This window comes from Anabrus simplex, chromosome 1 (genome assembly GCF_040414725.1).
Source record: "Anabrus simplex isolate iqAnaSimp1 chromosome 1, ASM4041472v1, whole genome shotgun sequence".
Lineage (NCBI taxonomy): Eukaryota > Metazoa > Arthropoda > Insecta > Orthoptera > Tettigoniidae > Anabrus > Anabrus simplex.
This window is the reverse complement of record NC_090265.1, coordinates 1316782320-1316808578: the sequence shown is the minus strand read 5'-3', so window position 1 is coordinate 1316808578 and position 26259 is coordinate 1316782320. Positions and strand designations below refer to the sequence as shown.

General features: G+C 39.9%; 1 protein-coding gene across 1 annotated transcript in view; it reads left to right on the top strand.

Moving 5' to 3' along the window:
• Nucleotides 1–26259, top strand: part of LOC136858297 (uncharacterized) — a 285771-nt gene that overhangs the window by 212150 nt on the left and 47362 nt on the right. The window contains exons 12-14 of the mRNA XM_067137726.2: nucleotides 1620–1737; nucleotides 1827–1981; nucleotides 11950–12056. Of these exons, the coding sequence (XP_066993827.2) occupies nucleotides 1620–1737; nucleotides 1827–1981; nucleotides 11950–12052 (376 nt within the window). The 3' untranslated portion in view covers nucleotides 12053–12056. The remainder of the gene's footprint in view (nucleotides 1–1619; nucleotides 1738–1826; nucleotides 1982–11949; nucleotides 12057–26259) is intronic.

Genomic DNA, 26259 nt, shown 5'->3' with positions numbered 1-26259 from the left:
GTGCCCTGTTGACAACTGGGTTGGCTTCGTGGGGCCTGTGTCATATCCGAACCCTTCCATCAGACCGAAACAGGAGGAACATTAGTTCATCGGACCAAGCTACATGTTGCCAGTCCTGCAGGCTTACACGTGTAAAACTTCATGATCTAATCCATGTTGAATTACACTGTAGTTAAGGCAAACATTTTTCTAAAGAAATCACAAAACCTCAATCCAGCAATTCAATACAGTACATAGTCATTTACTAATAGAATAATAGAACCTGTTTTGAACCCAATCTGGCCTTCTTCAGTTGATTAACTGAGACATTTGGAAGCTAAAATAAACTACTAAACAAGACAGAATACTAATTTATAACCAACATACTGATATTGGTCAAGTACTAAAACAAAAATCCTAAAATGACCTAACTCAACAAATCATTATAAAATGGGATAATGACATCTTTATACATGTGGTGGTGGTGGTGGTGGTGCTAGTAGTGGTGGTAATTGAAGAGGAAGTACAGCTGGGTAACCATCCTCTATCATCACTAATCAGGGAGGAAATTGAATCGGTCCTACACTATGGAAAATGAAGATATCGGCCAAAGAAAGTCGAGGGTCATGAAGGCGTGAAAATGAAAGACTCACTGAAGGCTGGAAAGAGGACCACCACACGGTAGTTGTCTTCTTAATTGTTCTTAGCTTATTGGGAGTCAAGATGGTTCAATGGAGCTGAGAACAAATATCCCCAGCAGGTACATCCACAGGTCTAGGAGGTAAAAGTACCACTTCCTTTGCAGCTTCATCCGCAAGTTCATTTCTCACAATTCCAGTGAGGCTTGGAAGCCATGCGAAAGTGGCTTTGTGTGGTGTAATACCATCAGTTTCAGAAAAGAAAAAAAGTTGACCAAGGAAGGTCGGATAAGACAGGTGAAAGTGAGGAGCCTGGCACAAGTAAGTGGAAGCAATACCAGGACTCAGCTAAGGGCCCGTGGTCGCCAACCCACACTCCCAGGTTCAGAGCCCTTGGAGCCCCTTTTAGTTACCTCTTACAACAGGCAGGGTATACCGTGGGTGATCTTCTACCACCCCCCACTCATACGGGGATGTCTTTATATATACCTACAGTATAAAATCTAAAATACAAATCTTAAAACGTGTCAGCCTTAAAAACATGGCATATAATTTCATCTCGCCTTATCCTCAACACCGTTATCAGGCAACGGGACTAGGAGGTAGACAGATATACATACATATTATTCTTTTCACTTGAGCTAAAATGCAAAACATATGTGTGTTATTATTATAATAATCGTGTTTTTAGTTTTATGTCCCACAAACTACTTTCACGGTTTTTCGTAGACGCCAAGGTGCCAGAATTTTGTCCTGCAGAACTTCTTTAACGTGTCAGTAAATCTACCAACATAAGGCTGACATATTTGAGCACCCTCAAATATCACCAGACTGGGCCAGGATCAAACCTGCCAATTTGGTCTTAGAAAACCAGCACCTTAACCGTCATAGCCGCTCAACCCAGCAGAAACATATATGTATTTGACATAATGATTACAATTTTAACAATTCTCAGTTCCCTTGATAACAGGAGCCGTCTTATTTCCTTCTTTCTTTTTTCAGGGGTGTAATTGCTGTGACAATGGATCTTTTGGAATTGGATGTTAACCAGTGTCCGGACAAGTACTATGTCCCTAATGCTTTTAAGGATACTCATAAGTGTGATAGAAAGACTTCTTATGTAAGTATGGGCTCTGTACCAATTCTGTATTTTTTAAAAATAATCTGCAGTCTTACATATGTGCAGTTATGTTACTGATTATGTTGTAGTGTGTGCCAATCCTTGGTCGTGAATTCTACACAGGAGGCTACAAATGTGAGTGCCGTCAAGGTTATGAATATCCATTTGAGGATCCTATCACATATTTTGATGGTCAGCTTGTGGAAGCAGAATTCACCAATATTGTAGAAGATAAAGAAACAAGGTAATTATGAACAAGGATGTGGATTTCTTGTAATTATCAGGTAAGAAAAACTAGGGAGGAAAAGCATAAGGTGCTGGATGTGCTGAGTAGAATGAGTCATCATGACAATCTGAGGGAAACAAGAGTACCAGGTGAGTTGGCCGTGCGCATAGAGGCGCGCGGCTGTGAGCTTGCATCCGGGAGATAGTAGGTTCGAATCCCACTATCAGCAGCTGTGAAGATGGTTTTCCGTGGTTTCCCATTTTCACACCAGGCAAATGCTGGTGCTGTACCTTAATTAAGGCCATGGCCGCTTCCTTCCAACTCCTAAGCCTTTCCTATCCCATCGTCGCCATAAGACCTATCTGTGTCGGTGCGACGTAAAGCCCCTAGCAAAAAAAAAAAAAAGAGAGAGAGAAACGAGTACAGTGAGAGTTAATGCAGTAAATGAGCATGTGATGCAAGGAAGACAGAGCACTGGTGGTGGAGATTTTTGTTTTAAGAGGAACTACAACTAGGTAATCATCCTCTCTGAATAAATTTAATGGAAAAGAAATTTAAAATAAAACAAAATTATTTATTCAATAAGGAATTTTGAAATGATTTACAAAATAAAACAAAAATCATTGTATTAAGACGAACAGGTCACTAGCACATCAGGAGTAAAAAACAATTAAAATTGTACTCATGATTAATACACTCTCACATACAAAGCAAATGACGAGATCGGCAGTAGTCTCATAATTGGCTAACATGAGTTTGAGTGTCTCCTGCAAGGCCGAGTCTCCGTCTTAGGCCGGAGAGATCGAAGCCCTCTGTGAGGATGTGGGCCACAGTGAATTTGGCACCACAAGAGCACACTGGGAGGGGGGGTCCTCCCTCTTTAGGAGATGAGTGTGCGTAGATCGTCCATGATTATCGTCAGCATACACATAACTATGGCCTCTCTCCATGAAGGTCAGAAAGATAGCCGCCACACGGTAGTTGTCGTCTTAATTGCTCTCAGCTTGTTGGGAGTTCGGCTAGCTAGCCACTCCGATTTCCAGGACTCCAAGATGGTTCGACATAGCTGAAAACAAATATCATGTATCCAGAATTCTGAAAATGACTAGCCAGTTGTGAGACCTGGTGGAAGAGGTATTAGATCTTGCAGCATAGCGAAAATATTGGGCAGCCTTCCACAGAATACACAGTTCAAAAAAATTATGGGAACATGTTTTGTAACATCTGGTATGTGAACGTTAATTTGGTAGATGGGGTTCCAATGGTCATACAGCATACCTTGAGACCTTAACTACTTAGGGTATGTCAAATCGAAGTTATACTCCATCTGTAGGCGTAGCCATGCATTAAACTGTCGGGTGACCCATCAAAACAAAGTGAATAGCAGTGCGTCCGTGTGTCATTGTGAGCTACGCAGACTACTGTGGTCATTTGAGCACACTGCATGTCATTGTCTCTCCGTCAGTTATTCAGCGCTTGTGGAATCACTACAGTGAGACAGGCCAGTTCACAAGGAAGGTTGGACAAGGCCGTGAATGCTTGACAACCCCACAGGATGACCGATATCTGACTGTCTGTGCGTTGCAGCGTCATTAGAGAACTGCAACAAGACCTCAGGTGGGTCACTGGAGTCACGGTGTCTACACAGACAGTAAGGAACAGGTTAAGAGAAGTGTCCTTATGACCCAGACGTCCTGTTCAAGTGCCCCATTTAACGCAGCAACATCATGCAGCTCACCTTCTGTTTGCCCTTACCCACGTCACTTGGCAACTTCACCAATGGAGACCTGTGTTATTCACAGACAAGTCCAGATTTTCCCTGACACAGCGTTATGGAGACGCCGTGGTGAGCAGTACAGGCCAGATGTTGTCCAGGAAGGGGACTGATTCGTTTAAGGTTCTGTGACGGTGTGGGTGGCATAAGTATTGATGGCCATACTGATCTTATCATTTAGACTTTCACGGCCCATGTAACTATTCATGAGGTATATTTTCGGCTTATGCCATGTAATTAATTGTAAACACACTCTATACGTTTCGAAAGGAACCTTGCTCTTTTTCATCAGGAGACAACAGAGAAATGAAACGACGTATTAAAGGTTGCTAGGAGAAAGCAACAAGGAACTTGAAATGGTGCTCTAAGATGTAAAAGGGATGCCATTTTAGCCCCATGCTAGAGACAACGAATGACAACATCAAAGCATTACTCTCTATTGGTTCTGTTAATAGGTAGCCATGATTCACTGAGGTTGTAACCAGTATCGCAGTTGAAATTATCTGGGTACCTATTATTATTATTATTATTAGAGTAATGCTTTGCTGTTGCCATTCGTTGTCTCTAGCATGGGGCTAAAATGTTGTCCCTTTTACATCTTATGGCACCATTTCAAGTTCCTTGTTGCTTTCTCCTTAGCAACCTTTAATACATCGTTTCATTTCTCTGTTGTCTCCTGATGAAGAAAGGCAAGTTTCCTTTCGAAATGCGTAGAGTGTGTTTACAATTAATTACACGGCATAAGCCCAAAATATACCTCATGAATACATACTGATCTTGTCTTCGTCCGTGGTAATCTACCGCTGTGGGGTACATCGAGCAGATACTGCTACAGCATATGTTGGTTGCTGCATATGGTGTTGGCCCTGAATTCGTACTCGTGCACGACAATGCCAGGGCTAATGTAGCGCACATCACCAGAGCTGTCTTGCGAGAACTGGACATTCAAGAGACGGAACCGCCAGGAGTGAGTCCCGACCTTAATCCCATCGAGCATGTGTGGTATAGGCTTGACAGAAGTGTTTGTGGGCGTCCTGTTCCACCACAGACTCTCCAAGACCTCAAACAGGCTCTCATTGAAGAATGAGATCCGATACCACAACGTGACCTCTGTCGACTTATAATGAGCATGCTACATAAGTGCTAAGCTGTGATAAATGCTCGTGGAGGACATACACCATACTGAAGCTCTCCAACTGTGATAAAAATCCATCCTGGAGGACTGTTATCACTTTGTTTTTGCCCCTATTTGGACATTTCCAGTTGCGTTCTGAAAACTAATGCAAATCCATCAATGTTCTTTTGTATATTTCAATAATAAAGGTTTAGTTGGTAATATACCTGGGTGTGAGGTATTGTTTTGTGGAGCATGGAATAGTTCAAAAACATGTTCCCCTTATTTTTTTGAACTGTGTATAATTCACTGGGAACTAGCCTAGGACCCTGTACTTACTTATTTCCCGTTGCTCCCCCTGGAGCATAGGGCTTCCATGAAACACTTCCATCTGTTCCTATTGTTGGCTAACCTCTTCACTTTGTTCCAAGTTTTTCCCACTGCTAGACAGTCCTCTTTGATCGTCTTTTCCCAGGTCTTCTTCGGATGTCCGCGCTTTCTAGTGCCTTGGGAGTTCCAGTCGAGCACTGTCTTTTCAATAGCTGCAGCGGGCTTCCTTAAAGTATGCCCTATCCAACACCATTTTTCTCTCCCGTATCTGCATTTCAATTGGCTGTTGATTAGTTTCTTCCCATAGATCTTCATTTGAAATAACATCCGGCCATCTTCTGTTGATGATACGCTTAGACAACGATTCACGAAGACTTGCAGTTGTTTCGTCGTCTTCTGAGTAACTCTCCACGTTTCTCAGCTGTAAAGCAGAATGGACTTCACATTTGTGTTAAAAAGTAGTACCTTAGTTTTTCTAGAAATGTTCTTGTTTATCCATATAGGATACAATTGAACAAAAGCACCATTTGCTTTCCTGATACAACTCTTAATGTCTTCTTCTGCTCCTCCAGTCATAGTAACCATACTGCCAAGATATTTGAAAGAGTCTACTTGTTCTATCTCTCTATCATCTATAGACAATTTATCATCAATCTTGGAATTGACCCTCATCTCCTTGGTCTTATTAATATTTATTTTAAGTCCAGCATCCTCTACCTCCTCCTTCAACCGCTTAATCTCTTCCATATCTCTAAACCGTTGAGCCAGTATGCAGATGTCATCTGCAAAAACAAGGTCTTCTAACCAATCTTGTAAGCCCCACTGGATTGCCCTTTTCCGACCTCGATACACTCTCCTCAGCACACTATCCAACACAAGTAGGAAAAGCGTCGGAGAAAGAATAGAGCCCTGTAAACTCCCGAGGTCATATCTATTGATTCAGTAAGATCTCCCATATGCAGAACCTGACATTTATAACTCTTGTACATATCCTTTATAATATTCAGAATCTTTTGTGGTATACCATATGCTTCAAGTGTTTGCCACATAACTCTTCTATTTACAGAGTCAAAGGCCTTCTCAAAATCAATGAAAGTCAGGTAGAGGGTGTTCTGCCATTCTGCACTTTGTTCCAAGATGATTCTCAGTGTGTTTATGAGATCAACACAGCTACGGTGTTTACGTAAACCAGCCTGTTCCCTTCTAAGGCACAATTCCACAACATCTTTCACCCACTCTAAAATGATCCTTGAAAGCACCTTACTTGGTACTGACAACAATGTAATTCCCCTCCAATTACAGTATCACACTTAGTTATATCCCCTTTCTTTGGTATCTTAACAATCAGTCCTTTCTTCCATTCAGCTGGTAGCTTTTCTTCATTCCAGATCCTTTCCGGGGCCGATGACCTCGATGTTAGGCCCCTTTAAACAACAATCATCATCAGCAGATCCTTTCCAACAGGGGGTGAAATAATTTTGCAGAGGTCTCAATATCTGGCGTGATATTATCCATACCTGGTGCTTTTCCAATTCTTATCTGTTTGAAGGCCTCTGTTTCTGAACAGGTTGGAGGATGTAAATTTATTCTTGAGTCAGTATCTACTGGTTCCGTTTGTTGGTTACCATTCTGCTCTATACCTCTATTGAGCAACTCTGAGAAATGTTCCTTCCATCTCCCGGGTGGTCAGTAGTTCACCTCTCTTGTTTTTCATGGGTTTATTCCTGATAAACCCTCTCCTTGACAGTTTCTTTGTGATACTAACCCTGTACTTTCAGCAGAAACTATAGTCTTGTTGTGTTGGCCTATTGTGGCTGATGATGGTATCCAAAGACACCTCGAAACTGGTGCCTAATAAAAATGTTGTGATCTTGTATTAGCAACATATTTTGTATTGATGTAAAGTGGATCATTTGTACTCCCCTTAATTGTATGTTAGTCTCCTTTCAATATGACCAAATATGAAGTTTTTAATATTACATGTACATACGTATTTTCACATGAACTGAGGTAATTATTCTTTTTTGTAAGTAGTGAATTAAGTCCTGACACGTACAATTGTGTGGGTGCTTTTTTTTTTTTTTCAGTTAATAAGTTTTATTTTGTAGAATAAACTAAAAATATTTGTATTTAAGAGAGTTTTAGTCAGTTTTTGATGTAAAAACAAAAATTCACACTGCCAGTTTTCTTTCAGGTCTGAAAGGGTGATGCCTTACTTATAGCAGAAATATTTGCAACTTCTGCATCAATTAAAACTTCATCTTTGAATGGAAATTTGTGTAACATGTAGTCACATGATGAAGAGAGACTTTCTAACAGACTTTTAAGAATATGCACTTTTCCTCAGACTTCAAAGTGTTAACCAAAACAAACGCTGAGTTCTCTATCATCAGATGGCAATCATCCTTTTGATTTGCTGGAATATGATAATCTACATCAAGGAGAGAGGAGGAGCTTTTAACAACATGTAGTTTCACAAACCTTGCGATCACATTCTTCAATAGTTCCTCCAAAATTGACTTCAATAATTGGATGTATATCATATTTGACTGAAGAGCTACGTTTGGATTCTCAAAGATATCCATAAAACTTGAGAGAAAAAGGCAAAAAGATTTATGTAAATTTGATGAAAGGAACATGAACAGTCGTTCATCGCATGACAAAGCATGGCTCTTGGTGTCATTAGTAGGGTTTTTTGTGGTGGGGGGGGTGAAACTGATGATTGGGTTTTCTTTTTAACTGAGGAGTGTGGTGAAATGATATGACAATGCTTCACCTTTTCTTTGTCTGAAAAGGTGAGGAAGGAAACGAGCTGCTCTACTAAGCGTATGTTCCAATTGTGTTTGGAGAGATGGCGTGGAATGACATTAATAGATGAATTCCATAAGTTGAATGGCGTTTTTAAAAGTTATAGTATGAAGATAAAGTTGAAATTCGGGTGGATAAATTGGGGCAAATATTTGTTTATAGAAAGAGAAATTAGGCATTGGAATAATTTATCAAGGGAGATTTTGATACATTTTCAACTTGTTCGATAAATTCCCAACTTCTTTGAAATTGTTGAAGAAGAGAGTAGGTACAACTGACAGGGAACCTAGCTCCTGGACAACAGCCTTAAATGCAGATCAGTGGTGATGGATTGATGAAATCCGTTTAGATCCAGAAAAGATTATATCCCTTTGTGAAGAGCGTGGGAACCTGACATAAACACCAATTGAATTTTTGTTAAAGTGATGCTTTTCTTACCAGTCGACATTCCCAACAGTATGTTGCATTCAGGGAGAAAAGTCAGAGAGCTGCATGGGAAGCCATCCTCCAGAACTGTAATGTCTTAATATATAGCATTAACGAGAGCTTTTAATTCACATGTACACACAGTTAGGAAGTTTGAAGATGAGTTTAATATGTCATGTGATAATCTCAGTTTTCCTCCATCATCAGAAATGATGAGGACATCAGTGATCAAATTCTGGGAAGAACTGCATAACTGTGAATTTGAAACTTAGCAATCCATGTCCTGAAGAAGTGAAATGAAATGGTGTATGGCTTTTAGTGCCGGAAGTGTCCGAGGACATGTTTGACTCGCCAGGTGCAAGTCTTTTAATTTGACGCCCATTGGCAACCTGCGTGTCGTGATGAGGATGAAGGCAACACATACACCCAGCCCCTGAGCCATTGGAATTAATCAGTGATGGTTAAAATCTCCTATCCTGTCGGGAATTGAACCCAGGACCCCTGTGACCAAAGGCCAGCACACTAACCATTTAGCCATGGAGCCAGACGTCTTGTAGAGGTAAGGGTGTAGCTATGTATAGCATGGTGTTTGAGCCATTCCCAGACAGTCGTTAGACAATACCTTGTACATACATCGTTGCCCAAAGACTGGAACTTATTTCTCCCTACTGCAAGATCAAAGATAGCTAATGCCTTCAGGAAGAAGGTTGGACAGTAAGTGAGGAAATTTCCCATCTTGTTGTGAATGAATCAACATGGAGGATCGACATGATAGCGTACTCTACTGCCACAAAACTAGATGTAATGATGGATCCCATAATGAGATTTGAGTTGGGAAATGAACAGAATACACAGGTATGCCAAGAAAAGAAAGAGTATTAATGAACCCACAGCAAATTTCTTCAAAGATCACTTGGAGTCAATCAAGGTTTATAGTCTTCTAATGGAAGTTCAAGGTGCCATACCAAGATTTTCTGAAGATTTTAGAAAAATATTTGGCATACCATCCTGTCTTAGAGATGACACTTTAGTGACAGTGCTGAAGAAATCATGTCAAATTTTAAAACACCATTTCAATCTGAGCTTATCTATAAACAGTTGAATGTATAAACAATTTAAAATGCTCAAAATACATGATAAAATATGACACAATATACATATATCTTCTTTCATGACATTTAGTACTTTATTTATCCTTAAATTATGAGTAGGTATTAACATAACGTTCCTTTACTTCCATTGTTCCAGTGTTACTTCCTTTATCAGCTTCTTCTTCTTTTCTTCACAACCTTATCCCAGTTCGGGGATTAACTGCAATTCTGAGTCGTCTACATTTTTGTCTGTCCCTTACATCTTCCTCCCAAAGTCCTTTCTCCTTTACGTCTTTCCATCACAACTTTTTTCTTCCTCTTGACACCTTCTTTTTAACTAGTGTATTCCATGCTTTCTTCACAGACTCCATTTTTTCCTTCCTCATAACATGTCCATAACCAGCTCTTTGCCAGATTCCATACTGCAATCTCTCTCTTAAGGTTCCAACTTGGTTCAACAGTGTTCCTCTTCTGTTGACTATTTCTATTATTTCCTGCCCCTGTTTACTATGCACAATCACCTGTTGTTTTTCCTTCATAATTTACTGTCAGTTCTCCACTTTGTAGTGTTTTTGCCATTTCCACACTCCTGTAATTCTTCCACAGTGTCTGCCAGAATTACTATATATTTTGCTAAGAGCATTTCCCACAAGTTTACCTCTCGTATATTCTCACTCAGCACATCCAGAACTAAGACGAATAAGAATGGACTCAGTGCAAATATTGTACTGTTATTGTTTCCCAATATAATTACTAGAACCAGAAGTTCAGGCATGTATTTTAGATAAAACAGGCAGGCGAATTTAGGAAACAGGCAGTAAAATAATGAAAATAGGCATTTAAAAATGACAAAAATGGACACTAAAATAATAAAAATGGTTTAATGTAAGCTATTTTAGTAATTAATCATATGTCCCCCTATGGTTGGGGGCAGTAGAATAATATCCATGGTATTCCTGCCTGTCGTAAGAGGAGACTGAAAGCAGAATCAGATACTCTCAACTTGGGAGCGTGGGTTGGCGATCAAGATTCCCCTAGCTGAGGAAGCCATTTGTGTCATTCTCCTCACTCTTATCTTTCGTGTCTGACCTCCCTTGGTCAATTCTTGTTCTTTTCCCCAGCAGTATTAGGTTTTCACAGCCTAGGGAGTCTTTCTTTTCATGCCCTTTATGGCCCTTTCGTTCTTTTACCAATACCTTTATTTTTCAAAGTGCCAGACCTAGTGTTAATAGAGGAAGGTTGCCTAGTTATAACTTCCTCTTAAAATAATAGTAGTATTCGGGAGATAGTGGGTTCAAACCCCACTGTCGGCAGCCCTGAAGATGGTTTTCCGTGGTTTCCCATTTTCATACCAGGGCTGTACCTTAATTAAGGCCACAGCCGCTTCCTTCCCACTCCTAGTCCTTTCCTATCCCATCGTCACCGGAACACCTATCTGTGTCAGTGCGACGTAAAGCAACTTAAAAAACAAAACAATAATAGCCGCCACCACTACCACTTAATCTTACATAGCAGGGACAGGATCCAGCAACCCTCTCGACCATTTGGTTTGTGGAGTGAGATTTTCAGTAGAGATTTGTGTAATACAAATATATTGTTTGCACAGAGTTATTTCTTATCTGTTAACATAAAATGCTCTTTGTTGTTAATACAGTTTATTGGTATCATATTTTTATTTCCATCAATGTCTTTTAATATGTAAATAACAGCAGAAATTATAAATAATCCCCCCAAAATGACATCAACTACCAAGTAAGTAACAGAAGCTACAATAGCAAAACAAGGCAAAATAATAAGTGTTCCGAAATGTACAGAAACATGTTTATCTCTATTTGACACTTCAGTATATCCACGAAGCTGCCTCTGTGGATCAGCGGTAGAGTGTCGGCCTCCGGATCCCAAGATAGCGGGTTCAAACCCGGCAGAGGTAGTAGGATTTTTGAAGGGCGGAAAAAAGTCCATTCGACACTCCATGTCGTACGATGTCGGCATGTAAAAGATCTCTGGTGACACATTTGGTGTTTACCCAACAAAATTCATTAAATCTCAGCCATAGACGCCCAAGAGAGTTTCGGTTTACTCGGTTTGCCATCTAGTGGTGGCCTAGAGTAAAACGGAACGTCGAAATTGACGAGCAGACAGCCAGATGGCATCAAATTGAAATGTCTGCACACGGTAGCTGAGGCCATACGATTATTATTATTATTATTATTATTATTATTATTATTATTATTATTATTATTATTATTATTATTAGTATATCCACACGTATAAAAGTAAACACATTTTGCCTAATTTTTGGGCTCTAGTAAATATACTCCTGGAAACTAGTTTCTAACTTCATTCCTTTATTTGGACCCTTTGCATTCTTTCAAGGGCCAGAATGCTCATGAAGTTATGCTACTTTAACTGTAAAAGATCAATCATTTTTTCTCCTTTATAGGTATGACATGTTCAAGTGCCGCCTGGCTGGGGCTGCTGGTATTCAGAGCAGTTTCATCATAGTTGTTAGTCTTCTTTTAATGCTGCGATTGTTCCAGCATTAATTCGGTAAGTATGTACTTCAGAACATAGTTACATTTAAGTAGTTGATCATGTTTGAATCATCACTACTGTTACTATTACACTCATGTTCATAAAATACAGAACACTTTGAAAGACTAGAGATAGGAAGTGCATATTCACAGTACATGTTCATTAGTATGTTCTGCAGAAATGATTAGCATTTCAGTCACCTAGGTTCAGAATATCGTCGTTGCCGCGACAAAACCTCCTATGTGATAATATTTTTTGAGATATACTGACCCGCAGCATATACATTATTAAGAGCGTGAATGCCTTGACAATATTTACACAATATTGCACGTTAGATGACAGAACTTTACCAGTCAAAGTTCTAAGCTAAAATATTTCACATAGGAGGTTTTGTCCCGGCAGCGACGATACGTCCTGTTGCCTAGTAGGCACTGGGTCCTCCATGGGCACTGATAACTTGTTCCATGCATGATGGCATCAATGCGTATAAGGCGTGAATCGTGTCCTGGGGTATAGCCATCTGTGCTGCATTCACCTGGTTCCACAGTTCATCTTTGGTGGTTGGCATTGGGTCACAGCACCATACCCGTCGTTTCACCATATTCCACATATTTTTGATTGGCGACAAGTCCGGTGATTGGACGAGCAGGGCAACAGTCTGACAACAAGAAGACACATGTTCATGCAGCAACATGTGGTCGCACATTGTCCTGCTGAAATATGGCATCTGGGATGTCGTGCAGAAAGGGTATGGCTACGGGCCGCAGGATGTCATTCACGTAGATCAAACTGGCCACAGTGCCCTGGACACGCACCAACTGTGATTTATGGTTGTGCCCAATTGTACCCCACACCATAAGGTCTTGAGTTGGCGCTGTATGTCTTGTACAAATGCAGTTAATGTGATGCCTCTCCCTCTGTCTGCGGCGAACCAAAATGCCGCCATAATTTTCAAACAAACAGAACCTGGATTCATCTGAAAACACTATCTGCTGCCATTCCTGTCCCCAGTTATGTTCCTCCATACATCATTGCAGTCTAGCATGTTTATGCATATTAGTCAAAGGTAGACAGGGAAGTGTGTGACGCGCCGGCAACCCAGACTGTGATAAATGGAAACAGAATGTCACTCCTGATAGTGTACGATGTGTTACACTGTTGCACAAGAGCCGAGGAGGACGCAGACCTGTCCTGCAATGTCATTCAGTTGAGGTATCAATCTGCTCGGGGGGTGGTCTGGGTAATGCGACCAGACCCTTCTCGTCGTGTTAAACAGCCTTCTGTGAACCATTCTGTACACACCTGTTGCACTGCCGACACACTTTGTACCATACGAGCAGTAATTTACTGGATGGATGCATCACGTTCGCTGATGCCAATAATTTGCCCTCTTTCAAACTCGCTCATTTGACAGTACGGTTCTTGCATATGTCTGCGAGGCATCCTGCACGTCTGCTCGTCACACTGATCCATTATCTTTGGTTTATAGTGACAATGAGAGCCGCAGGCACAATTTACCAGTCGGTGGTGGTGCGCCCAGATATCGATGTGGACCCTGAACCTGAGAACCGACATGGTTCAAACACTAATCATTTGTTCAGAACATACTAATGCACATGTCCTGTGAATATGAACTTCCTATTTCTAGTCTTTAAAGGTATAATATAATGGCGTATGGCTTTTAGTGCCGGGAGTGTCCGACGACATGTTCAGCTCGTCAGGTGCAGGTCTTTTGATTTGTGGCCTGTAGGCGACCTGCGCGTCGTGATGAGGATGAAATGATGATGAAGACGACACACACACCCAGTCCCCGTGCCAGAGAAATTAACCAATTAAGGTTAAAATTCCCGACCCTGCCGGGAATCGAACCCGGGACCCTTGTGACCAAAGGCCAGCACGCTAACCATTTAGCCATGGAGCCGGACGTCTTTAAAGGTGTTCTGGTTTTTATAAACATGAGCGTATCATTATTATTATTATTATTATTATTATTATTATTATTATTATTATGAGTATTGTTGCTTAACTTTTCAGTGAGCCCTTACCTGGACTAGAATGTTATATAATGTTATCATGAATCATTCAATGCACCGTAACTGAAAATTTACCTTATGATAGGAGTCAGAAGTTTAGATATTGGCAATTACCTAACATAGATGTTTCATAATTGATAAATCTATATATATGAAATTAGAGTGTTGTCTGTAGATTGCTCAGAATTTGAAAAGAATGGTATTTCTGTATCGGTCGTGTCCATAGGAACAGGGAAATGCACTTTTCTCCGTAATTTCTGTCTGTATGTATGTATGTACACGCATCACAAGAAAGCGGCTGAAGAGAATTCAATGAAAATCAGTATGTAAAGTCGGGGCATAAGCCACTACAATCTAGGCTATAAATAATTTTATTTACGCTGAGTGACATGGTAGTTTAGGGGAAGGCCTAAAATTTAATTCTCAAATATATATATTACTAGCTGATGTACCCGTGCTTCGCTACGGTATTCTCAGAAAGACTGACTTGGTGGTTTTCCTAACTGAATTCAACATAGGTCATTACATAAACGTCAGTACTAATGTAGCGATTGAAAGCAATGTTATCGTATAAAATACTCGATCAAATGAAAAACCGCACACTTTCTCACTTTCAGCAAACAGTACAACGGTGCCGATCTAAGAGTCCAAAGTTCCAGAGCTGGAATAACCAGGTCGCAGACTGCCGTGAACACTCCTCTGTCATTATTCCGTTAAATATGCACACTACTCATTCCAATCAGTGCCTCAGAGTAGGGATTGAATAGCTCTAATACTATGATGAACCAGTGGGTTACGTACCAGATATATTAGAAAATGTATGAACCAGAGGAATGGCATGCTAAAGAAGAAAGTTATCTTACTCCCCAGCTACTTCCCGCCAATATACAGGCAGGCTGTTACAGTCGGTACGACCAGGTGAGTTGCCCGTGTGGTTAGGGACGCGCAGCTGTGAGCTTGCATCCGGGAGATAGTGGATTTGAACCCCACTGCCGGCAACCCTGAAGATGGAATTCCGTGGTTTCCCATTTTTACACCAGTCACACCAGGCTGTACCTTAAAGCCAAGGCCGCTTCCTTCACACCACTATTCATTTCCTATCCCATCGTCGCCATAAGACCTACCTGTGTCGGTGCGACGTCAAGCAAATTAAAAAAACCTCGGTACGCTGCAGTAATCCTATCTGTCGGGGATGACAGGAAAGAGAAGACAAAAAGCACATCACAACAAACAATGGTCAATGTAATGTTATTGTTGATAAAGTTTATGAGCTTTCTATATTGCAGGCCTTCACATTAGTTTTCTTTCGACTCTCTGATATTAGGGTGTCTTACAAAATTATTTATATCGTAGACTGTAGTTCCTTATTCTCAGACTTTGCATACCGATTTTCACTAAATTCTCTTTACCCATTTTCCCGTGACTCGGCGCTGATATGGACTTAGTAACAAAAATCCAAATTCATTAATATATCTGATTATATGCGGTACGGTAACAATGTATAAGACATAAGTGATCGGAAATTTAATAACTTCTTACATAACTACTACTAACTTATGACATAACTAAAGTTATGTTAGTTATGTAGTATTTATGGATACGACCACTAATAACATAAATAACTTATTTGAGAGTTACGTTTCAGGCCTTCCCCTAAAATACCACTTCATTCAATGTGAATAAAATAATTTGTAGCCTAGATTGCAGTGGTTCATCACCCGACATTACATTCCGATTTTCATTAAATTCTCTTCAGCCGTTTTCTATTGATGCGTGTACATACATACATACGGACAGACAGACAGAAATTATGGAAAAGTAAAAAATGCATTTCCTTGTTACTGTGGACATGACAGATACAGAAATATCATTCATTTCAAATTCTGAGCAATGTACAGACAAAACTCTTATTTTATATATATATATAGATTACAAATAGATTAGCTAAAGCACAAAAATTAACATGGGATATCTACAAAAAGAAATGTCTATCAATAAATACAAAAATAAAACACTACAACACAGTTATAAAACCGGAAGCTACATATGCAGCAGAAGCACTCTTTTACCTGAATAAACAATCAAAGACTGACAGACTTCAGAAAATTGAAAGGAGGATTGGAAGAACCTGTATCAACAAAAAATATCAGAAAGATGGACAGTGGCGGTTAATACCTAACAAAGTCGTGTACAAAGAGCTAGAACCCATTACAGATACTATGCGTAAGAGGAGACTTCTTTGGACATATCATGAGGATGCAGGACTCGAGACTTCTGAAACAACTAGTACAACACAATCTCGTCTCAAAAAATACCACAACAGGATGTAAATGGATCAGAGAAGTAAGAAGGATCTGAAGGAAATAGGCCTTACAACAGAAGACACCAAAAATAAGATAAAATTGAATACAAAACTCAAGAATACAAACCTCCGCTTTACCCTTACACAAAACAAACCAACAACACGCACATTTTCAACTGAGGAAAGGGCACGAAGATCGGAGCGTCTGAAGAAGTACTGGGAGGACCGCAAAGCCCGAACAATCCCTTCAAAGAGACCTGAACGACAGACTGACTAAAGTGATCCTATGTGGTCATAAAAGAAGAAGAATAATAATAATATTACATTTCAGGTCTTCCCCTAAACTACCATTTCACTCAGCGTGATTGTAGCGGTTCTCGTGATGCGTGTACATACATACAGACAGACAGAAATTACGGAAAAGTAAAAAAAATGCATTTTCTTGTTAATGTGGACATGGCCGGTACAGAAATACCATTCTTTTCAAATTCTGAGCAATGTACAGACAAAACTCTTATTTTATATATATATATTACATTTCAGGCCTTCCCCTAAACTACCATTTCACTCAGTGCGAATAACATTATTGATAGCCTAGATTATAGCGACCTACTCCCCGTCTTTGCATACCAATTTTCGTGAAGATACGACCACTAATAAAATAAATATTTGATAAATAAATTTTAGGCCCCCAGTATAGCGAACATCTTTTCCCTCGGTACCCTGTCATATGCTTTCTCTAGATCTACGAAACATAAACACAATTGCCTATTCCTCTCGTAGCATTTTTCAATTACCTGGCGCATACTGAAAATCTGATCCTGACAGCCTCTCTGTGGTCTGAAACCACACTGGTTTTCATCCAACTTCCTTTCAACGACTGATCGCACCCTCCCTTCCAAGATGCCAGTGAATACTTTGCTTGGTATACTAATCAGTGAGATACCTCGATAGTTGTTGCAATCCTTCCTGTTCCCATGCTTATAGATAGGGACAATTACTGCTTTTGCCCAATCTGAAAGTACCTTACCAACACTCCACGCTAATTTTACTACTCTATGAAGCCATTTCATCCCTGCCTTCCCACTATACTTCACCATTTCAGGTCTAATTTCATCTATTCCTGCTGCTTTATGACAATGGAGTTTATTTACCATCCTTTCCACTTCCTCAAGCGTAATATCACCAACATAATTTTCCTCCTCCCCATGACCTTGGCTGTTCGCAACACCACCAGGAAGATTTCCTGTTACATTGAGAAGATGTTCAAAATATTCCCTCCACCTCTCCAGTGATTCCCTGGGATCTATTATGAGTTCACCTGAATTACTCAAAACATTGTTCATTTCCTTTTTCCCTCCCTTCCTAAGATTCTTTATTACTGTCCAGAAAGGTTTCCCTGCTGCTTGACCTAGCCTTTCCAGGTTGTTACCAAAATCTTACCATGACTTCTTTTTGGATTCAACAATTATTTGTTTCGCTCTGTTTCTTTCATCTACATACAACTCCCTATCTGCCTCGGCCCTTGTTTGTAGCCATTTCTTATAAGCCTTCTTTTTACGTTTACAAGCTGCTCTCACTTCATCATTCCACCAAGATGTTCGCCTTTTCCCGTCTTTACACACAGTTGTTCCAAGGCATTCCCTGGCTGTTTCTACTACAGCATCCGTGTATGCCACCCATTCACTTTCTATATCCTGAACCTGCTTAATGTCTACTGTTCGAAACTTCTCACTAATCATATCCATGTACTTTCGTCTAATTTCATCGTCCTGGAGATTTTCTACCCTTAAGTAAAACATAGGAGATTTGTGTTTGTTTTGTATCTTCTAGTATAATAAAAAAACATGATGAGTATAACAAAAATACACTGTAGCAACATCATCACTACATCTTCATCTTTTTCTTCAGTTCCAATCTTTAGTTCTGTGGGTTGGGTTATGAATCGAGGACCACCATCATTGGTTGTCTCTCCACCATTCTCCCGATCCAATATTTCATCTATCTTTCCTCTTTCCCTGCCCTCTACTCTACAATTATATCAAATCAATCCCTTACCAAATCTTCCTTGTAGTGTCTTCCCTGCAGGTTTCTCTGTAAATACTTTCTTTGGAACTCAGTCTTCTCCCATTCGCATCATATGTCCAGACCATTTTGGCTTGCATGTTTCTGTCTTGACCTATAGTTTTGAAATTCCAATCTTATCTCTTCATTTCTGATTCTATCGTTTCTTCCCTATAATACCTCTAAGGAATTTCATCTCAGCTGCCTGAACTCTATCCTCATCTGTTTTGTAGTTTTCATACTCCAATCTTCTTTCTAATCTCTTCATTTCTGATTTTATTTCTTTCCTATGATACCTCTAAGGAATTTCGTCTCGGCTGCCTGAGCTCTTATGTCTTTTTTCAATTTGCTTTACACCGAGCTCTATAGCTGCAGTCGCTTAAGTGTGGCCAGTATCCAGTAATTGGGAGATAGTGGGTTCGAACCCCACTGTCAGCAGCCCTGAAGATGGTTTTCCGTGGTCCATTTTCACACCAGGCAAATGTTGGGGCTGTACCTTAATTAAGGCCACAGCCGCTTCCTTCATATCCTAGGCCTTTCTTATCCCATCGTCGCCATAAGACATATCTGTGTCGGTGCGACGTAAAGCAAAATAGCAAAAAAAAAAAAAAATTGCTTTACATCGCACCAATACAGATAGGTCTTACGACAACAATGGGAGAGGAAAGGGCTAGGAGTGGGAAGGAACAGCCCCAACAGTCCCAAATGCAAGCTGACATCTATGTGACCCAAAATGTGCAGAAACTTGCTTGGTTCTCGTTTTGTTGTTGCCCATTTGCCTGCTGCTTATGTTAATATCGGTACATAAAAGGTCGAATATGGAATTTTTTGCATTTCCTGGGAACTTTCTAATTCCACAGTACATCCCTCACACTCTGGTAAAAGCCATTTACTTGTTGAACTCTCTTTCCAGTCTCCTCAGTTATCTTTCCATCTTCTGTGATTACACTTTTCTGCATTTCTGTTTCCTTTCCCATCCCTCCAAGCCATTTTTTTTTTTTTTTTTTTTTTTTTTTTTTTTAACCCAATACTCGACTACAGGTGTTTTGTGCATATTTCACAAATCCATGTTTGAAATATGTTGTCCATGAAAGCCCACAAATGTTCTTCTATACTGCTAACTCTCCTGTGGAAATTCATTCTTTCATTTAGATCTTCAATTATAACCCTTTTTCCTTCTCTTCAATGTCCAATTCTTTATTTTTTGCTCTCGTGTCTCGCTTAGTTTAACTACTGCAATTTTATGATCGTCATCAAAATCCTCATGGCCTCTTCCAGCTGCCTGCATTTCTCTTCATCTATTAAGAAAAGATTAGGTAGGCAACTGATAAGGAATCTGCCATCTGGGCAACAGTCTAAATGCATATCATTGATTGATTGATTGATTGATTGATTGATTGATTGATACCTATTTACTTTGTGTGCTTCTTTCTGAACCACGTATTTCTCACAAGTAGACTATTTCTTGTAAAAAAGGAGAAGATCTCTTTCCACATCTCTCTTTCTACATGGGCATTCATGTCTTTCCATCATTACCACTTCCTTGTCTTCTATGGTCTTTCCACAACTCTGCATTCTGCTTCCTGTTCAGTTCCACCAAAAACGATTCTAGACTTTGAGGGGCAAAGTGTTCCCTCTCTCCCCCCATGATCTGAGGGTGGCAGAGTACCATTTTGCCGCCCTCCCCAAAAATTCTCCTCCTAGATGTTAAGCACCTTAAAATGCGGTGTTTGGTAGTCTTCGGAAGCTGCTAAGGCATTTAGTGTGGAAAAGTTGGTAGATGGTTTTATATCAAAAAAACTAGAAAGCGGGCATTTCTTCAGAGAACTGCATTTCCCCATGGAGATTATTCAGGCGGTACATCCGGTGGTAGTTCTTTTCACATTTCATATCATGAAATGCATATTATACAATAATAGGACATTACCAGGTGTATTTATACGTTTTTGCCAGTTTTTGTGGTAAAGAAAATTTTCAAGGTAAATTCAATTTTTGTATATTCAAAATATTGGCCACTGGCTAGACAAACTGCTTGTATTTTGCGGAAAACCATTCGTCGACCATTTTCCAACGTCCTCGAAATTGCTGAAGTGCTGCTCTGCGAGTGCGTGCCCCATTGATGTGAAGAGGGGATAGTCAGATGGTGCCAGGTTGGGGAAGTACGGCAGGTGCGGAAGGATGTCCCATCCAAGCAATTTCAAGGTATCTTTCACTGGTGTTGCTGTGTGAGACTACGCATTGTATTGTAAGAAAATCACTTTGCCATGTCTTCTGGTCCATTCCGGTCGTCTTTCGATCAATGGGCCGTGATTTATATTAATCATTTGTTGGTGATAGTGTGATAGTGTTGTGCATTAATGGTTTCGCAGGGCTTCAAGAGTTCATAATACACAATACCGCTCTGGTCCCACCAGACACAAAACATGAACTTCTTACCGAAGCCATTTGGCCTTCACCTTCATTAAATATTTTGAAGGAATCTTTTATGTACGAAGCTATCAAAAATAATCACAAGTAAAAATATTAGAACTTGCTTCATAAATACATTTACTTACCAGGTGTATGTATAAGTCTTCATCAGGGTGACAGCCACAATTTTCTCCACTTCAGGTTTTCAAAATAAATCCATTTTTCGTCACCCATCACAGAAATTATTTTATGTCGTGGCGTTGAAGCAGCATTTCACAAGTGACTGCAATTTTCCATTTGCTGTTCATTCAAATTGATGGACCCATTTAGCGAGTTTACTGATCTTCCCCATTACTTGTAAACGTCTGCTGATTGTTTCTTGTGACACATTTAATATTTATGCCAATTGTTGTTGAGTTTGAGTTGGATCATCATCCAGTAACGCTTGCAATTGCTCGTCTTTGCACTTTCGTGGTGTACCACAGCGCGCACTGTCTTTCACATTGAAATCGCCATGTTTAAATTGTCGAAACCCTGTCTCTCATGTTCTAATCGATGGTGCATGTTCACCATGTGTTTCTAGCGGCAAATTATGACTTTCCACAGCCTTTAAATAAATTAAATAAGAAAAGCAATGCGTGCCACAAATGTTCATTTTTCAGGCACAAACATCAACATGATCACTGAACGATACAACACAGACGCGAGTGTTTGGCAGGCTCAACTTGTATGTGTTGGTAGGTTAATGTCAGACAAACAAAATGACCTATGTGTCAAATTCATACACTGCCTACTTTTTGCTGGCACCATCTGTTAGTGAAACCAGAAAAGACTTATACATACACCTGGTAAGTAAATGTATTTATGAAGCAAGTTCTAATATTTTTACTTGTGATTATTTTTGATAGCTTTGTACATAAAAAATTCCTTCAAATATTTAATGAATAAAGTTCTATTTTCCTGTTTACTTGTGAATATTATTCAGAACTCCATACATAAGACTTGTTCAAAAATGTATTGAAAAACAAGCTCTATTATTGCTTTGTTTTTCAGTTTGTTTGTGGCTATTGTCCTTATATAGGAATGTTTGCATTAATAGTTGTTCCTCATTTCACATGCCTATGTTCATGTTATTCATGCCACCCCAATAATTACCCGAAGTCGGTGCACTGAGGTGCATACACCTGTATGGAATTCTTTTTTTCTCTTTTTTTTTCCCCCAACTCTCAAATCCAGGTCTGGTTTTAATCATTATGCTCCTGATCAGGTCAACTTTTTCTGTATGGTGTACTAAGTCTTCTCTCAGAATAACACCAGCAACATTTGTTGCTTTCATATCTTCACTGTAGTGCAATTCTGTCTTTTTCCTCTCTACTTAGTCTTGCTCAGTCTTGTCATAGTTATATCTTTGCCCACTTTTCACGGTTTCGGCCCCAGGACACCAGGAACTGTGTATTGCTTCCGGAGGACACCCTGACACTTTCTCAGGTCTTAATTCACCGAATTTCATTAAGCTATTATTTTGATGGGCTTGCCACACCCAAATGCATTTTGGAGCTACTGCCGGCAGTTGATCTAGCCCTTTGTAACATGGAATGCAGATATTTCTCTCAGCCGCCCCTAACCTGCAAACAAAACGCTGCTTGATGGATTCTGGTGTCATTTTCTACACTGAGGAGTCCATCACCTCACCTGAGAGAACTATTCTGCCCAAAGTCATTGGTCCCCTTTCGAGGTTGGGTTATTTACCATCGCCCAACAACTAGCATAGAGACACTGGCTGCACAGTTTACTCTTTTACTGTAGCAAGGTAACTGGCCAGACATCCACATCATCACTAGATCAGAATATAAAACTGCATATTTACTGTATACATTTTTTTAACAACACTTCTTGTGGTAGCTCTTCCCAACTTCCAGTTAATACTAGAGTTCCTGATCATTTTTTTTCCCCCTCAGCAAACAATAATTTAATTGATGTTGTGAAGAATATTACTAGTTTCTTTACATATATCATTATTTAAAGTGTAGATTTGAACATGATAAGCTACTGAAAGTCAAAAGTTCCTATTTTTTCCATTACTTTTAGATTTTATGACTGTTTGCATTGCATTGAGGCATAATTTCGGAACAAGATGAAGGTGTGATGATTTTTGTTTTATAAGAGAAAGTACAAGTATGTAACAAATGAAGTGGAAACAAAAATGAAAAGAAAAAATATTTATTGAACAGGGGAATTTGAAAATGAATTAAAAAATAAAACAATTATTATATGAAGTCAAAATGGAAACAAACATATTGAAAGGAAACATATGTTCCCTGAGTAATGGAAGACATGAAATTTAAATGTGCTTAATGAATCCACTGAAGCTCCCTCAGCTAAACCTTATTATGGTTCCAATTACAGTATTATACTTTTAAGTAACAGGTGTTCAGTAGTAATGTACGTACATACATACGTACATACATATACATACATACATACATACATACATACATACATACATACATTATCATTATAGACTGTTATGCCTTTCAGCGTTACAAGCCTCTGTGAATTTACTAAACGTCGCCACAATCCTCTATTTCAACTAGTGCTGTGGCCTCATTTAGTTATATACCTCTTATCTTTAAATCGTTAGAAACTGAGTCTAACCATCGTCGTCTTAGTCTGCCTCTACTTCTCTTACCCTCCATAACAGAGTCCATTATTCTCCTAGGTAACCCAGCCTCCCCCATTCGCCTCACATGACCCCACCACCGAAGCCAGTTTATGCGGACAGCTTCATCCATCGAGTTCGTTCCTAAATTTGGCTTTATCTCTTCATTTCGAGTACCCTCCTGCCATTGTTCCCACCTAGTTGTACCAGCAATCATTCTGGCTACCTTCATGTCTGTTACTTCTAACTTATGAATAAGATATCCTGAGTCCACCCAGCTTTCACTCCCATAAAGCAAAGGTGGCCTGAAAACAGACCGATGTAAAGATACTCTCGTCTGGGAACCGACTTCCTACTCACAGAATACTGTTGATCGCAGCTGCGAGCCCACTGCATTAGCTTTACTACACCTTGATTCAATCTCACTTACTATATTACCATCCTGGGAGAACACACAACCTAAATACTTGAAATTATCGACCTGCTCTAGCTTTGTATCACCAGTCTGACGTTCAGTTCTGTTGAATTTCTTACCTACTGACATCAATTTAGTCTTCGAGAGGCTTATTTTGATACCATACTCACTGCACCTGTTTTCAAGTTCCAAGATATTAGACTGCAGGCTTTCGGCACAATCTGCCATTAAGACCAAGTCGTCAGCATAGGCCAGACTGCTTACTACATTTCCACCTAACTGAATCCCTCCCTGCCATTTTATACCTTTCAGCAGATGATCCATGTAAACTACGAACAGCAAAGGTGAAAAATTACTACAGCCTTGTCTAACCCCTGTAAGTACTCTGAACCAAGAACTCATTCTACCGTCAATTCTCACGGAAGCCCAGTTGTCAACATAAATGCCTTTGATTGATTTTAATAATCTTCCTTTAATTCCATAGTCTCCCAGTATGGCGAACATCTATTCCCTTAGTACCCTGTCATATGCTTTCTCTAGATCTACGAAACATAAACACAACTGCCTGTTCCTCTCATAGCATTTTTTTTTCAATTACCTGGCGCAAACTGAAAATCTGATCCTGACAGCCTCTCTGTTGTCTGAAACCACACTGGATTTCATCCAACTTTCTCTCAACTACTGATCGCACCCTCCCTTCCAAGACGCCAGTGAATACTTTGCTTGGTATACTAATCATCGAGATACTTCGATAGTTGTTGCAATCCTTCCTGTTCCCTTGCTTATAGATAGGTGCAATTACTGCTTCTGTCCAATCTGAAGGTACCTTACCAACATTCCATGCTAATCTTACTACTCTATGAAGCCATTTCATCCCTGCCTTCCCACAATACTTCACCATTTCAGGTCTAATTTCATCTATTCCTGCTGCTTTATGACAATGGAGTTTATTTACCATCCTTTCCACTTCCTCAAGCGTAATATCACCAACATAATTTTCCTCCTCCCCATGACCTTGGCTGTTCGCAACACCACCAGGAAGATTTCCTTTTACGTTGAGAAGATGTTCAAAATATTCCCTCCACGTCTCCAGTGATTCCCTGAGATCTATCATGAGTTCACCTGAATTACTCATAACACTGTTCATTTCCTTCTTCCCTCCCTTCCTAAGATTCTTTATTACTGTCCAGAAAGGTTTCCCTGCTGCTTGACTAGCCTTTCCAGGTTATTTCCAAAATCTTACCACGACTTCTTTTTGGATTCAACAACTGTTTGTTTCGCTCTGTTTCCTTCATCTACATGCAAATCCCTGTCTTCCTCGGCCCTTGTTTGGAGCCATTTCTGATAAGCCTTTTTTTTTACGTTTACAAGCTGCTCTCACTTCATCATTCCACCAAGATGTTCGCTTTTTCCCATCTTTACACACAGTTGTTCCTAGGCATTTCCTAGCTGTTTCTAATACAGCATCCCTGTATGCCACCCTATTCTCTTTCTATATCCTGAACCTGCTTACACCAGGCGAGTTGGTCGTGCGGTTAGAGGCATGCGGCAAGAGCTTGCATCTGGGAGATAGTGGGTTCAAATCCCACTGTCGGTAGACCTGAAGATGGTTTTTCTGTGATTCCCTATTTTCACACCAGGCAAATGATGGGGCTTTACCTTAATTGAGGCCACCGCTGCTTCCTTCCAACTCCTAGGCCTATCCCATCGTCGCCATAAGATCTATCTGTGTCAGTGCAACGTAAAACTACTAGCAAAAAAAAAAAAGAAACTGTTTACTGTTTGAAACTTCTCACTAATCATACCCATGTACTTCTGTGTAATTTCCTCGTCCTGGAGATTTTCTACCCTTATTCGATTGCGGACAGATTTCACTTTCTCTACTCTAGGCCTAGAGATACTTACTTCACTACAGATCAGATAGTGGTCTGTATCATCGAAAAATCCCTGGAAAACTCATACATTCCTAATAGATTTCCTGAATTCGAAGTCGGTTAAGATATAGTCTATTATGGTTCTGGTACCCCTAGCCTCTCGTGTAGCAGTGAATAGCCTTATGCTTGAAAAATATATTCGTATCTGCTATACCCATACTAGCACAGAAGTCCAGCAAACGCTTCCCATTCCCATTAGTTTCCATATCTAATCACTACACCTTGATTCAATCTCACTATATTACCATCCTGGAAGAACACACAACCTAAATATTTGAAATTATTGACCTGTTCTAGCTTTGTATCACCAATCTGACGTTCAATTCTGTTGTTTCTTACCTACTGACATCAGTTTAGTCTTCAAAAGGCTAATTTTCATACCATACTCTTTGAACCTATTTT